This window comes from Malania oleifera, chromosome 6 (genome assembly GCF_029873635.1).
Source record: "Malania oleifera isolate guangnan ecotype guangnan chromosome 6, ASM2987363v1, whole genome shotgun sequence".
NCBI classification, from domain to species: Eukaryota; Viridiplantae; Streptophyta; class Magnoliopsida; order Santalales; family Ximeniaceae; genus Malania; species Malania oleifera.
In genome coordinates this window covers 61,894,049-61,907,939 of record NC_080422.1, presented here as the reverse complement: position 1 = coordinate 61,907,939, position 13,891 = coordinate 61,894,049, and the positions used below count along the sequence as shown (strand labels likewise).

General features: G+C 33.8%; 1 protein-coding gene across 2 annotated transcripts in view; it reads right to left on the bottom strand.

Moving 5' to 3' along the window:
* LOC131157440 (cyclic nucleotide-gated ion channel 17) overlaps nt 1–13,891 on the bottom strand; it is a 47,765-nt gene that overhangs the window by 14,145 nt on the left and 19,729 nt on the right. For both annotated transcript variants that reach the window (XM_058111608.1, XM_058111609.1), the window contains one exon: nt 3,929–4,040. In XM_058111608.1, the coding sequence (XP_057967591.1) occupies nt 3,929–4,040 (112 nt within the window). The remainder of the gene's footprint in view (nt 1–3,928; nt 4,041–13,891) is intronic.

Sequence of the window (13,891 nt, the reverse complement as noted above, 5' to 3'; positions counted from 1 at the left end):
CTTAGAATAGCAAATTAAGATGAAGAGCTAAAGGTTACAAGAGAGGAGATTTAGGTTTCAGAAGAAGAGATTTCTAGGTTGAATATTGAGCTTCAGAAATATGGGTCCTCAGAATTCAATGATAATTTGCAAGTAGGTGAATCATCTTAGAAAGACAAGGCCAAGCAAGAATTGGAGGAGGAACAGGTATTGGGATTTCAGGAAAGAAGTGATCCAGATGTGATGGATCACAAGATTCATATGCTAATGGAAGAGCTAAGAGTCACCAAAGAAAGGCTTCAAGATTTAGAGAAAGACATCACTAAGCTACAAGATCTGGTTGATTTAGCTGAAAAAGGTATTGCAATGTGGCGACGCCGCGACACAAACTTGATGCAGAGAAAAAGAGAGGTTTCAAAGCTGCAGGAAAGAATTGCAAGGTACAAGAGCAGTTTATTGGACAGGGATAACAAGATCAGGGAATTGAAAGAAGCCCTTTCTGACGTTGACCAAGGCTTTTCTCTTGAAGATTAGAACCCATGCAATACCATACAATAAATGTGAGCAACAAGATTAGAACCCACGACCTCCTGGTAACCAACTCAGATATCATGTTAGAATACTACTTTACCTAAAAACTTAAGTTAGTAGGTTGTGGGCCAACAATTTATATCGAGCTTTAACACAGGTGAATAAGTTCTTTGGCATGGTATGAGAGCCTCATTGACTAGAAGGTCTAAAGTTTGATATCACTGCCCTATTCCTCTAATAAAAACTAACGTTTCAGCTTAAAGTATGGTTGGCTTGTGCTTTCTCCACTCTTCAGCCTAGATAGGCAACCATAGACATGTTAGAGATATTAAAAACAGTTCCTGGGGCCCCATCAAACAGTTTAAGCTTTAGGTCAAATTTTGATCTGCAAATTACTTTTATTAACATTGCTTCACAAAGAAGTTGCTAAAATACTATCCCAATATATTAACAAAGACAAAAGAAGATCAGTTCATGTTCATATAACAAATTAAATATTGTATGGCGTCTCCTCATCCATCATGAAAACTCTTCACAAAGTCCTAACAACGTCCAATTATTAGCAAAGAAACACTGACAACTCCTACAGTAACCAGTCAAATATAAAATCAACTATGAGAACCTCATCAAGCTCAATTGTAGTAATTGGATCGTATTTTGCTTTATATCACCAAATTTTCTGATATGTATTAAGTGCCATAAGTTACACAAATAAAATTTAAAATCTGAATCCTGAAAGAGTAAATATCATCATGTTGAGTAGCATGAGGTTCAGAACATTGCCAAAAATTAAAATAGAACTAGGAAAAATTGCTTTCTTCCCCCTTACACATATTTAATGCCCTTCAAAAACAAATTATTCCATATGAATTCCTCCTCCATCTTCCCTACAAGTTTGCATCAATCACATAATTATTGGAATAAAATACAAGAATCAGACTGTCAAAGAGCCTCAAATTTCACATATAGCCATTTATTACTTTTTCTTCTCCCACCCCCCCCCCCCCCTTTTTCTCTTTTTGGCTGCACCCAGCCTTTAATCACCAATTAATAATTGTGGACCTAAATAACTAAATGAAGAACCTATTTTTATTTTTCTAAAGGTGTCATATGAAGGATCAGTCAAAATCACTCTATAATCAAAGATCACAAGCTCCTACTATTTATCTCTCAAGAAATAGTCACTTAAGGTTTTAAGGTGTCACAGGGGACATCCCACTGGTTAGAACTTAGATATTGGTACAAATATTGGAGGTCTTCTGTTTCAACCTTGGAAGGGGGTGGGAAGGGGTTTGGGATAAGAGATGGGATACCTCCCATTGAATAGCCAAAGCCCAAAAGTTCACTTAAGTGGGAGGTTCATTAGAAATTTTATTTTAGAAAGGTAATGGTAGACTAAGCAAGACCATATGAGGAAGGAAATTTTCATTGATTACTTGGTTCTGACTTTTCCGTCTTTATCTCTGCAAAGGAGATCCAACCCAGCATATTGTCCTCTATTATGAGGCAAATGCAAGAGCAAGAACTCAATGCAAACGCTATTTCGAATCATGTCAAATGGCATATACTAACTTCTCTGTCTTTGCACTTTGCCCTGGAGTGTGAAGGTATCAATGATCCTTTGCCTATAAACATGTCCCAAGACAATGATTGAGCATTGTGTATAACAAACATAGTGCAATTCAGCACACCAAAAGAAACAGATTCAGGTAAACAAACATTTTAACAGATGCTCAAGACTACACAACCCATATTCCTTTCTTAAATTGCAAAGATCAATTTACAAAGACTTCTACACTGAAGTAATTCGTAGTTCAGTTTTTCGTCCTGTATTTGGTTAATTGGACATCAGCAAACACTTGCAGGCTTGCAGCCACCCGTAAAAGAGTTTGTGGAATGCTATATGGACTGCTGGATTTCACAAAAATAACAGTATACTGCAGGTTACAATAGACTTATTGCCCCTTCATATAAATTAAATTATATTATTACCAGTTAGGTGAGAGCCATTTTCTTCTCCTTGTTTTGTCTTGCTTGGATCATAGTAAACACCCAAGAAAAATTTCCAGAGAAGCGGAAGTTTTGGAGAGGAAGGAGGACAACCAGGCAGATCCTGCCCAGATGTCATGTTTTGGGCATTTTGGGAGAGAGAAACTGAAGAATCAAAGACCTTTTGAGGTCTGGAAGCACTCTACATTTGGATTGAAGGTGGTGATTTGAGATTTTCTTTTCTCAGCACAATCACTGTGGCCCTTTTTCATTAGATAAACCTGTGTTTTTTGGGCAAGTTGTCCTTTTTCCATTAAATCTTTTTATTTCTTTTGTTTCCACAGATTTTATTTGTATGTACAACTTGTTGACATGGATGATGCTGTGATGCCTTAGTTATAGGAATCTTCTAATAAACTTATAAACTTAGCCCCGATTTGGAACATCCGACTTATTATGAAAAGTACTTAAATTAAGTGCTTGTATCAATAAATAGCGTTTGGTTTACAATTAAATAAGTACTTATTTCAAAAAGTACTTCTCCAAAATTATTTTTTTTAAGAAAATAAATATTTTTGATAGAAGTATTTTTTTGGATAAAGTATTCATCTAAAAAGGTTGTTATAATAAGTAATCCTAGACTTCTATTAGATAGTACTTTTTCAAATAATAACTTTTCCCAGAAAAGTACTTTTCTGTAAGGGATTCAAAATGAAACAATTGTTAGGAAACAGCCACTTTCCTTCTTCCTCCCCCATTTATCTCTCCTTTTTCTCTATCTTCCTCTTTTGTTGCAAACAAGCCAAAACCTAAGAATCTATTGGGACTATGGCCAGCCTCAAGAGATATGGAACTCATAATTGTAGTAGAAATTTTTTTTCATGCATACATAATGCAAACATTTAGTTCATTCCAAGGATTGATTGTGATCAAAACTAAACTTGGATAGTCTTGACAAATGAAAACATCAAATGAGTAGGCTTTAATTGTCAAAATTCTAGAAGTTGTGGAAATGAGACATCTTATGTGTTGGATCAATCAGTTCAATCTGGAACAAATCAACCTGTTTGATGCAGGATTCGATCTACAAAGTTGACCATTTTTAGATTCAAATCGGATTTTCTGAAATTTCATTGTTTGAATTTGATTTGAAGTTTAAATTTGAATAGATAGAAGATTTGATCAATTGGCAAGGAGAACTCAGTCTTTGGAAGATTTGCTTCATCAATAGAAGATATTAGACTGCTAAGGCAACTACCAAGCCATAAATTCGGAAAACAGGCATCTAGTAAGTTTCAAGTGAAAATCTATCATTTTGAAACTTCCACAAAAAATTATGAAAAATATGCTTGTCACTAGGTGATTTTATCGAAAAATTGTAAATTTAAAGTTCAACTAGCAGACTCAAGGACAAAGCCTTATCAAATACCTGCATATTCCCAATTAGATGTGCAAACAAAACCAGACCCCCGATGGCAATAAGTATGGCAAATGCTGTTTCCCCAATAAATGTGCTTGTTGACAAATTCTGCCCATATGAACTGAAATAAAAAAGCAAAAGACATATATCAGCAGTTTTTTTTCTTTTTAACAGATTATCTGGAATGAAATCCAATTTCATTGTTTACACAAAACTGGAAAAGAAACATCTGTTGCTCATAGCATCTATTTTAGGAGCTATTCAATAAAAAGTATCAGTTGCTATTCAGATGTAGCATAAGCATAACACAGTTATTTGTACAAGTTAAAACAATTATGCACTCGACCTAGCTAATTATTAGAACCTTTTCTGCTTAGGTGCCAGTTATTAGAACTTCTTAAACAACCCAAAAGAGGCACACTAATATTTTATTTCCAGAGAGAGAAGGTTAACCCACCCTTCACATAAAGGGCAAAGAAAATCCAGATGGCATGCTAAAAGTTAAAACATCAGTTTTTTGCAACCTAGCAGCCAGTATTTTATCAACAAACAAACAAAACTTGTTATATGATCACATCCAACTTCGTTACAATATTTGGGTTCCTAGAGTTTAGAAATATTAAATCAACTCATAGTTACGTACTTACGTGAATGAATATGGACATCGGATTGAACAACACTCTTAAATTAACCTTCAAGTTACAAAGACTAACTTAGATTTTTGGGTTTTAAAATCCCAAACCTTAATTTGCAACTAGGGCTGCAAAGAAACTGAGGTGAGCTGAGCCGAGCTTTACCATGCTCAAGCTTGTTCATTAAACTTTTAAACAAGCTCGAGCTCAAGCTCAAGCTCCCCTGCTCAAACTGAGCTTGAGTATGCTTTCTCAAGCTTGTTCATTATGTTAATGAACAAAGCTCGTCAGCCCTTACCGAGCCAAACTACAAAAATGCTCAAGAATAGTTTGGTTCTTTTGGACCTTCTCACTATGAGAGGCGAGATACTCCTTGTAAGGACCGGGAAATAATAATAATAATAATAATAATAATAATAATAATAATAATAAATAATAAATTGGTTTGGTACAAGACCAAACCGTTGACAGTTTCAGGGAGCTCAGGGAAACCGTCAACGGTTTCAAACAACTGAGAGTCGTTATGCAATAACACGGAAAAATTGGTTTGGTATGAGACCAAACCGTCAACAGTTTCAGGAAAACCGTTGACGGTTTTGTGCGGGCTAAGGGTAAGGGTCTATAAATAAAGGAAGCTTAAATTTTTGTTATTTTATTTCATTTCTCTCTCTCTCTCTCCCCCTTAGAGTTTACTCTTTTTTCCCTCCCCCATCCCTCTAAAGTGTATCTGTGTATCTCACACCCTCTTTCACCTGAATTCACTCCACTCCCACTCTCCGATCCTCTCTCCCTCCTCTCCGGTATGTTTCTCTCTCCTCGGCCAGGTTTAAGGAAACTCGGGTTTCATATCCCGAAAGCTGCAGGCTCAGTTTCGAGATCGTGGTAGGCCTATCTTTAGGATCAGGTAAGGGAAATAGATTATGTCAGCTTATTTTGATAATTGAACCGATTGAATTTGAGTATGTGGATGGTTTTGGTATTATACATGTATTTGGGGATAATTTAAGGGAGTAGGGTGATCATCTCCTTTTTCATGTAAAGCGCATATTTTGAGTTGAACTAAAACCGTGGAGTTGATCATACCTTTACTTTCAGTAAACTACAACTGATCATGTTATGATTTAATACTCAAATAAGTGTGGCATGAGAATGGTTAATTTTACTACAAAATTAAACCTGTTGAAATTGTTATGATTTCATATGACGAAAATTGTGGTTTTCTACTGAGTTCTGGTTTTACACTGAGAACGATGGGGAAGGATGCTCAGTATGGAAATTCTATTGTGAAGTTTGTACTGAGAACGATGGGGAGGGATGCCCAGTATGCAAATTCTGTTGTGAAATTTGTACTGAGAACGATGGGGAGGGATGCTCAGTATAAATTTCATAATTAAATGTATGGAAACTGTGGAAAATCGGTTGTATTATGTAAAATACATATATGTAAATTTATATATTTAGGGCTATTATTGAGTCGGAGTTGCCAACTGAAGGAAAATATGTATATTTAACTATACTGGAGTGAGTACAGTTTATAAATGCCTTTTCAGTTAAAGTTAAATTAATGGGTATATTTGCTTACAATAAACTCATGTTAGCAACACATTGATAATAATTTATTCTATCTTACTGAGAAGTGTCACACCCCAATAAATATTTTCACATTTTAGGGCGAACAGGGAATCAGGCTTAGGAGCTACAGAGTTGGGTGTAGATAGTAGAGTTAGGGTAAGTGTTGTATGAAACTGAACTAGTTATACTTTTGCGTACCTTGGGATGTAATATTTGTTGGTCTTACAAGGCTTAACATCATGTTTTGATGCTAACAAACAAGTAGAACTTAACATGCTTTGCTTAAGTGATGTATTTACAGGACTCAATGATGAATGCAAGGTTAAAGAATTCATGAAATCTTATATTTCAAAGAAGGATGATCAATATGAAGCTTAAAGCATGGATTCAAAAATTGATTTAAAGATAAAGCTTGAAGATCATGAGAGCATGAGGATTAAAGATAACTTGATGAAAGCTCAAAGAAAGATGAAGCAAGCATAAAGACCTCAAGGAATTCAAGAATTGAAAATTTGAAAGAGTTTATAGGAAATTTCATGTAAGTACTTCAAAGAATTTCAATATGGATGCATGAAACTCTTAGGTAAATTTATTGGACCTAGATACCTTTGAACATACTTGGAAAATATTTTTATAAGGTCAAAAATTGTTTCAAAAAGGTTAGAATTTTTTTTTTGGAACGAAAAGAACCAAAAAGAGGATTTTCCAAATGCTGTCAATTTTTCTACATCTGCATTGAGGTGCATTTTTCTCTATCCAAAACTCTTTATTTTAAAAAGTGTTCAACATAAAAGTTGTACGATTTTCTCTTAACTTTCATTTGACACCAAGATCATCAAATTTGGAGTTACACAGAAAACGTTATGACCAAAAGACTGAAGGGTACTCGAAGCTGACAAGAGTGTTGTGTTCTGCCAGTAGACCTCCTAAACCATGACAGGCGCCTGGGTGGTCAAGCCAGGCGACTGCCTGTGTCCCGGCAAGCGACCGCCACCCTACTGCCCCTTTAAAAATAACATGGTAGGCGACTACCAGATCGTGGCAGGCGGCTGCCACTTGAACAGAATTTTAAAGTACTCAACAGAAACATTTTTTAAATGGTTTACTTGGGACTCAAACTTTGTGAAAACTTGGGGAATACTTCAAGTCACTTGGGAATCAAGTTACATATTTTTTTAAATCTATAAATAAGCCTCAAAGATCATTGAATCAATACACCAAGAATTCAAATTCTGCAAAAATTCAAAATCTCTCTCAATTACTCTCAAATTCTCAAAGCTCTCTCTTGCTCTCAACTTGCACAAATTCAATTAAGTTTTTGCTTATCTTCTTCCACTGGAATTGTGCTACAAATTCTAAATCTTTCAATCATTGAAAGAATTAATTGGTGATATACTTCATTGAGCTTCAAGTTAATTTCCATATTGTTAATTACTTTGAAATATATTATAGTTCTGAATTGTTGTACTAATCATCTCTTTTAGGAACAAGTTCTTTGTACACAAATATTGGATTTGTATCTTGTAGATTGACGATTCCAAGAGTTGCTTGGATCGTTGGCTAAGCAAGGGGATATTGCTTAGGAAGGCAGGCTCTAGCCTAGTTAAGGAGTGACCGAACGAGGGGGCATCGTTTGGAGAAGATAGGCACTAGCCTTAACCAAGGAGTGTTGTAAAGAATTGTTCCACCCGTTAAAGGAATAGGTTTAGTAAATCCTTTGGTGGTTTGACAAAGGCGAGGACGTAGGCTGGGTATAAGCGGAACCTCGTAAAAATCCCGGTCTCACTCTCTCTTTCCCTACTCTTTATTTTCAGCATATTTAAATTGCGTGGATGGTTTAAATTGGAAATTATATATACTACGTATATTTGAAAATCAAGTAAACTTGAAGTCTGATTTTGATTTGGGTTGCGGAAACCGAAAGGGAGTACGTTGGTTATATCATATCTTGCGGAAACCATACGGGAGTACGTTACTTGGTTAACATCCCAAAGATAAATTAACTGAGAGTTTATTTGAATTCTGAATATTGGGAAGAGTGTGGATATTGTGTTGATTGGATTTCATATTACACATCATATTAAAGAAGCAAATCCATTACTACAGGGCTTGATTCAAATTTATAACTAGGGCTGACAACAAAAGCTAAAAGTTGAATTTAATATATTGATATATTGTGGCAGAATGGTTTAAAGTTTGAATGTGTTTATATTCCAAAGAGTGTTGAATTTTGCATACTTCCATTAATCTAATAGTGTTGCAGTTAACTTATACTTGGGAAATTAATTAGTTGTTTGGTTTGAATATTGTGCTTAATTGATTGGTTGTTTAATTGTGTTGTTGATTGGATAAAGAAAACTAAGTTCTTGTGTGATTGACAAATTAAACAAACAAGCCTAAAATTAATTAATCAAGAAGAAGTTCTCATAGGAATTAAAAGAAAATTCTAAAATCCAATTCACCCCCCCCCCCCCCCTCTCGGGACTATACCTTACTTTTCAATTGGTATCAGATCAGGGTTATAACAAATCTTAATTAGTAGCTATAAAAAGATCTAAATGGCTCAATTAGGCATAGCTCCCTTTGGAGAGGGACAATCTTCAACTACGTCACCAATCTTTTGTGATTTGAACTATACCTTATGGAAAAAGAGAATGCAAATATATCTTCAAACTATGAATTGGAAAGCATGGGAGGTTGTCATGGAAGGTGACCAAATTCCCACTAAGATAGTTGATGGAAAACAAGTCCCTAAGGAAAAAATTGATATGACAAACTTTGACAATGAGATGCTGCAAGTAAATTCTAGTGCCATGAATGCTCTATATTGTGCTTTAGATGCCAATGAATTTAATAAAATAATGGTTGCAAATCAGCTAAGGAGATATGGGACAAACTAGAAGTAACATATGAAGGAACTATAGATGTTAGGGATAATAGGATCGATATGCTTACAAGTGAATATGAAGCGTTTAAAATGAACCCGGATGAATCCATAACTAATATGTTTGCTAGGTTCACTCACATAATCAATTCCCTAAATGCACTAGGAAAAAATCTACATTGCATATGAGAAGATAAAGGAAAATTCTTAGAAGGTTGCCACCTAAATGGGAACCAAAAGCCACTGCTATAACAGAAGGAAGAAATCTGAAAACCACTTCCTTAGATGAGCTTATAAGTTCTTTACTCACATATGAAATGACAATGAATGAAAAGAGTGGAAAAACCAAAGTCCAAGAATCAATAGCCTTTAAATCCTTAAAAGAAAACTCAAGTAGTGAAATGGATGAAGATGAAGAAGCCTTCATATCTAAAAAGCTAGCAAGGATACTAAGAAGGAGAAACAAATTTAAAAGAAGAAATCAAGACTCCGAATCAGATGAAGAAGTAGAAGAAATCAGCAAAAAGAAATCTAAAAGTAAACTCCTACATGCTATAATTACAACAAAGCTGGACATTTAAAACCAGAATGTCCTGTACTTAAGAAAGAGTCTAAAAAGAAAAAGAAAAAGACCATGAAAGCCACTACTTGGGACATGATGAGTACAAGTAGTTCAGAAAATGAATCAAGTGACCAAGAGGTTGCTTATACGTGCTTTATGGCTTGGGACGATGAGGAAAGCTTCTTATCTAAATCTTCAAATAATTCTCGTAGTGATGAATCCAGTGATGAGTGTATGTCATCTTATGATGAATTACAAAATGATCTATTCAAAGTACATAAGATGCTGATTAAAGTAACCAAACAAAACACATCATTAAAAAACAAGAATGAAGGTATAATAAAAGAGTTGGAATCCCTTAAAACTGCTGAAAGAGAAAAGAATTCAAGAATCAAAAAAATAGAAAGCAAGAATGAAAAGATGATAGAAGACCTTCGATCCCTATCCTCTACGGTATATGAGAAAGATATGCATATTTTTGAATTAGAGGATAAAATAAGAAAATTATCTCTAGAGTTAGTAAAATCTCAAAAGAAAGTTGATAACAAGAAAGAGATAAAGTTAAATGATCTCAAAAATCAGATTAAAGATAAAGAAAAGATCATTTATAACTTTACAAAAGAAAAACAAATTTTAACAAAATGATAGGTTTACAAAGGATGTCCTTAAACAAAGAAGGTATTGGATTTAATGGGATTGAAAATAAAAAGAAAAAGAATCTTTACATGGGTTATTTTTCAAAAGAATCCAAAGATCATACTAGTACATCTTCTAATGCCTACACTAGCACCATATGCTATCAATGTAAGAAAAAGCATATAAAGTTTGAATGTCCATTTAAAAGGAAGGATGTGAAGATTAAACAAATATGAAGAGTAAAAGAAACATCCCTTGTGAAACCTACCAGACCCAAAAAGGTATGGGTACCTAGATAAAAAGCCTTGAAAAACTCAAAGTGTTTATTGAAATACATAAAAAATTTAAATAACATTGTTGGCAAAATCATAGGATAATTTTTACAAGGCTTAACTTAAGAAAATATCAAATTGAGCTTATTACATAAGTATCTTGATTAAAGAAAAAGATATTTGAGAATGAAAGCCTATATGCTACATGCTTGCATGCCTATATGATATGCTATATGCTACATATGACTTGACTTGATTTGATAATTTATGACTCACTATGTTGAAAATTTGAACATGAGATTATTGAGCATAAGCATGAATTCTGATATGAGATTAATTCTTGATCATGCATACTATTGATGAAACATAAGCTATGAGAGATATAATGGTTATATTGGTATCCATGAGCTATGTATAATGTGATGACTTTGGTATCTATAAAGTCTTTGGTATCCATGAATATTTTTGGTATCACATTTTAAAAATTTTAATTGGTATCACAATTTATAAAAATTAAAAAAAAAAAAAAAAGCTCATTTGGTATTATAATCTAAAAGATCAATTGGTTTTTCAAGCATGACAAGAATAATTATATCTATGAGCATGGTATGACATTGATGATATGAGCATAATATTGATATTTGATACATAATGTGAATCAATGTTTTGAAATATAGGATGATGAAAGCAAAATTGATAACAAAACTAAATGTATTGAATGCAGGGGGAGTATTATGTCATATTACTTATATTATGATTGTTTCCCTATTAATCAATTCAGATAATTTTCAATTGGTATCATGAATTAAATTTTCAATTGGTATCAATTCTCAATTGGTATCATGAATTTTAAATAGATATCATGAATTCAATTTTAAATTGGTATCATAAAATCAACAATTGAAATCTTGAATATTGTCTAAAGGAAAAAGCCATTAGTAATGAAGTTACAACTCATATACTTGAATGTTATAACACACTACACATGCTATATTGAAAAATAATAAATTGAGTGTATTCATATGTTTGATACGCATGTTTGATGATATGCTCAACATGTGATTTTACTTGAACTTAATCATTTTTTTCCTTTTTGATGGATGTCAAAAGGGAGAGAAGTTTTAAATCAAAAATTGAGCATAGAATTGCAAATTGCAAAAACTGAGCATGAACATAATTTATATCAAAAGGAGAAGTATTTGATAGTGATGAGCATGATTGTAAAAGAAGATTTGAAATTGATATTGATCTTACAAATATTGTTAAGATGATGCTTATTGAAAGGGGGAGTCATTTTAAGGCTCACTAATGCTTATTGAAAGGGAGAGTTTTTAAGCCTCACTCCATTTTTTGCTTCTTATTTGTCATCATCAAAAAGGGGGAAATTATTGACCTTACAAGACTTAACATCTTGTTTTGATGCTAACAAACAAGTAGAACTTAACATGTTTTGTTTAAGTGATGTATTTTCATGACTCAATGATAAATACAAGGTTAAAGAATTCATGAAAGTTTATATTTCAAAGAAGGATGATCAATATGAAGCTTAAAGCATGGATTCAAAAATGGATTTAAAGATAAAACTTGAAGATCATAAGAGCATAAGGATTAAAGATAACTTGATAAAAGCTCAAAGAAAGATGAAGCAAGCATAAAGACCTCAAGGAATTCAAGAATTGAAAATTCGAAAGAGTTTATAGGAAATTTCGTTAAGTATTTCAAAGAATTTCAATATGGATGCATGAAGCTCTTAGCTAAATTTATTGGACATAGATAACTTTGAACATACTTGGAAAATATTTTTATAAGGTCAAAAATTGTTTCAAAAATGTTAGAATTTTTTTTTTGGAATGAAAAGCACCAAAAAGAGGATTTTCCAAATGCTGTCAATTTTTCTACATCTGCATTGAGGTGCATTTTTCTCTATCCAATACTCTTTATTTTAAAAAGTGTTCAACATGAAAGTTGTAGGATTTTCTCTTAACTTTCATTTGACACCAAGATCATCAAATTTGGAGTTACACAGAAAACGTTATGACCGAAAGACTGAAGGGTCCTCAAAACTGACAGCAGTGTTGTGTTCTGCCAGTAGACTGTCTGAACCATGACAGGCACCTCGGTGGTCAAGCCAGGCGACTGCTTCTGTCCTGGCAGGCGACTGCCACCCTACTGCCCCTTTAAAAATAACATGGCAAGCGACTACCAGATCGTGGCAGGCGACTGCCACTCGAACAGAATTTTAAAATACTCAACGGAAACATTTTTTAAATGGTTTACTTGGGGCTCAAACTTTGTGAAAACTTGGGAAATACTTCAAGTCACTTGGGGATCAAGTTACATATTTTTTAAAGTCTATAAATAAGCCTCAAAGATCATTGAATCAATACACCAAGAATTCAAATTCTGCAAAAATTCAAAATCTCTCTCAATTGTTCTCAAATTCTCAAGGCTCTCTCTTGCTCTCAACTTGCACGAATTCAACTAAGTTTTTGCTGATCTTCTTCCACCAAAATTGTGCTACAAATTCTAAATATTTCAATCATTGAAAGAATTAATTGGTGATATATTTCATTGAGCTTCAAGTTAATTTCCATATTATTATTTACTTTGAAGTATATTATAGTTCTAAATTGTTGTACTAATCAGCTCTTTTAGGAGCAAATTCTTTGTAAACAAATATTTGATTTGTATCTTGTAGATTGACGACTCCAAGGGTTGTTTGGATCGTTGGCTAAACAAGGGGATATTGCTTAGAGAAGCGGGTTCTAGCCTAATTAAGGAGTGACCAAACGAGGGGACATCGTTTGAAGAAGGCAGGCTCTAACCTTAACCAAGGAGTGTTGTAAAGGTTTGTTCCACCCGTTAAAGGAACAGGTTTAGTAAATCCTTTGGTGGTTTGCCAAAGGCGAGGACGTAGGCTGGGTATAAGCCGAACCTCGTAAAAATCCCGGTCTCACTCTCTCTTTCCCTACTCTTTATTTTCAGCATATTTAAATTGCGTGAATGGTTTAAATTGGAAATCATATATATACTATGTATATTTGAAAATCAAGTAAATTTGAAGTCTGATTTTGACTTGGGTTGCCGAAACCGAAAGGGAGTACGTTGGTTATACCATATCTTGCGGAAACCATACGGGAGTACGTTACTTGGTTAACATCCCAAAGATAAATTAACTGAGAGTTTATTTGAATTCTGAATATTGGGAAGAGTGTGGATATTGTGTTGATTGGATTTCATATTACACATCATATTAAAGAAGCAAATCCATTACTACAGGGCTTGATTCAAATTTATACCCAGGGCTGACAACAAAAGCTGAAAGTTGAATTTAATATATTGATATATTGTGGCTGAATGGTTTAAAGTTTGAATGTGTTTATATTCCAAAGAGTGTTCAATCTTGCATACTTC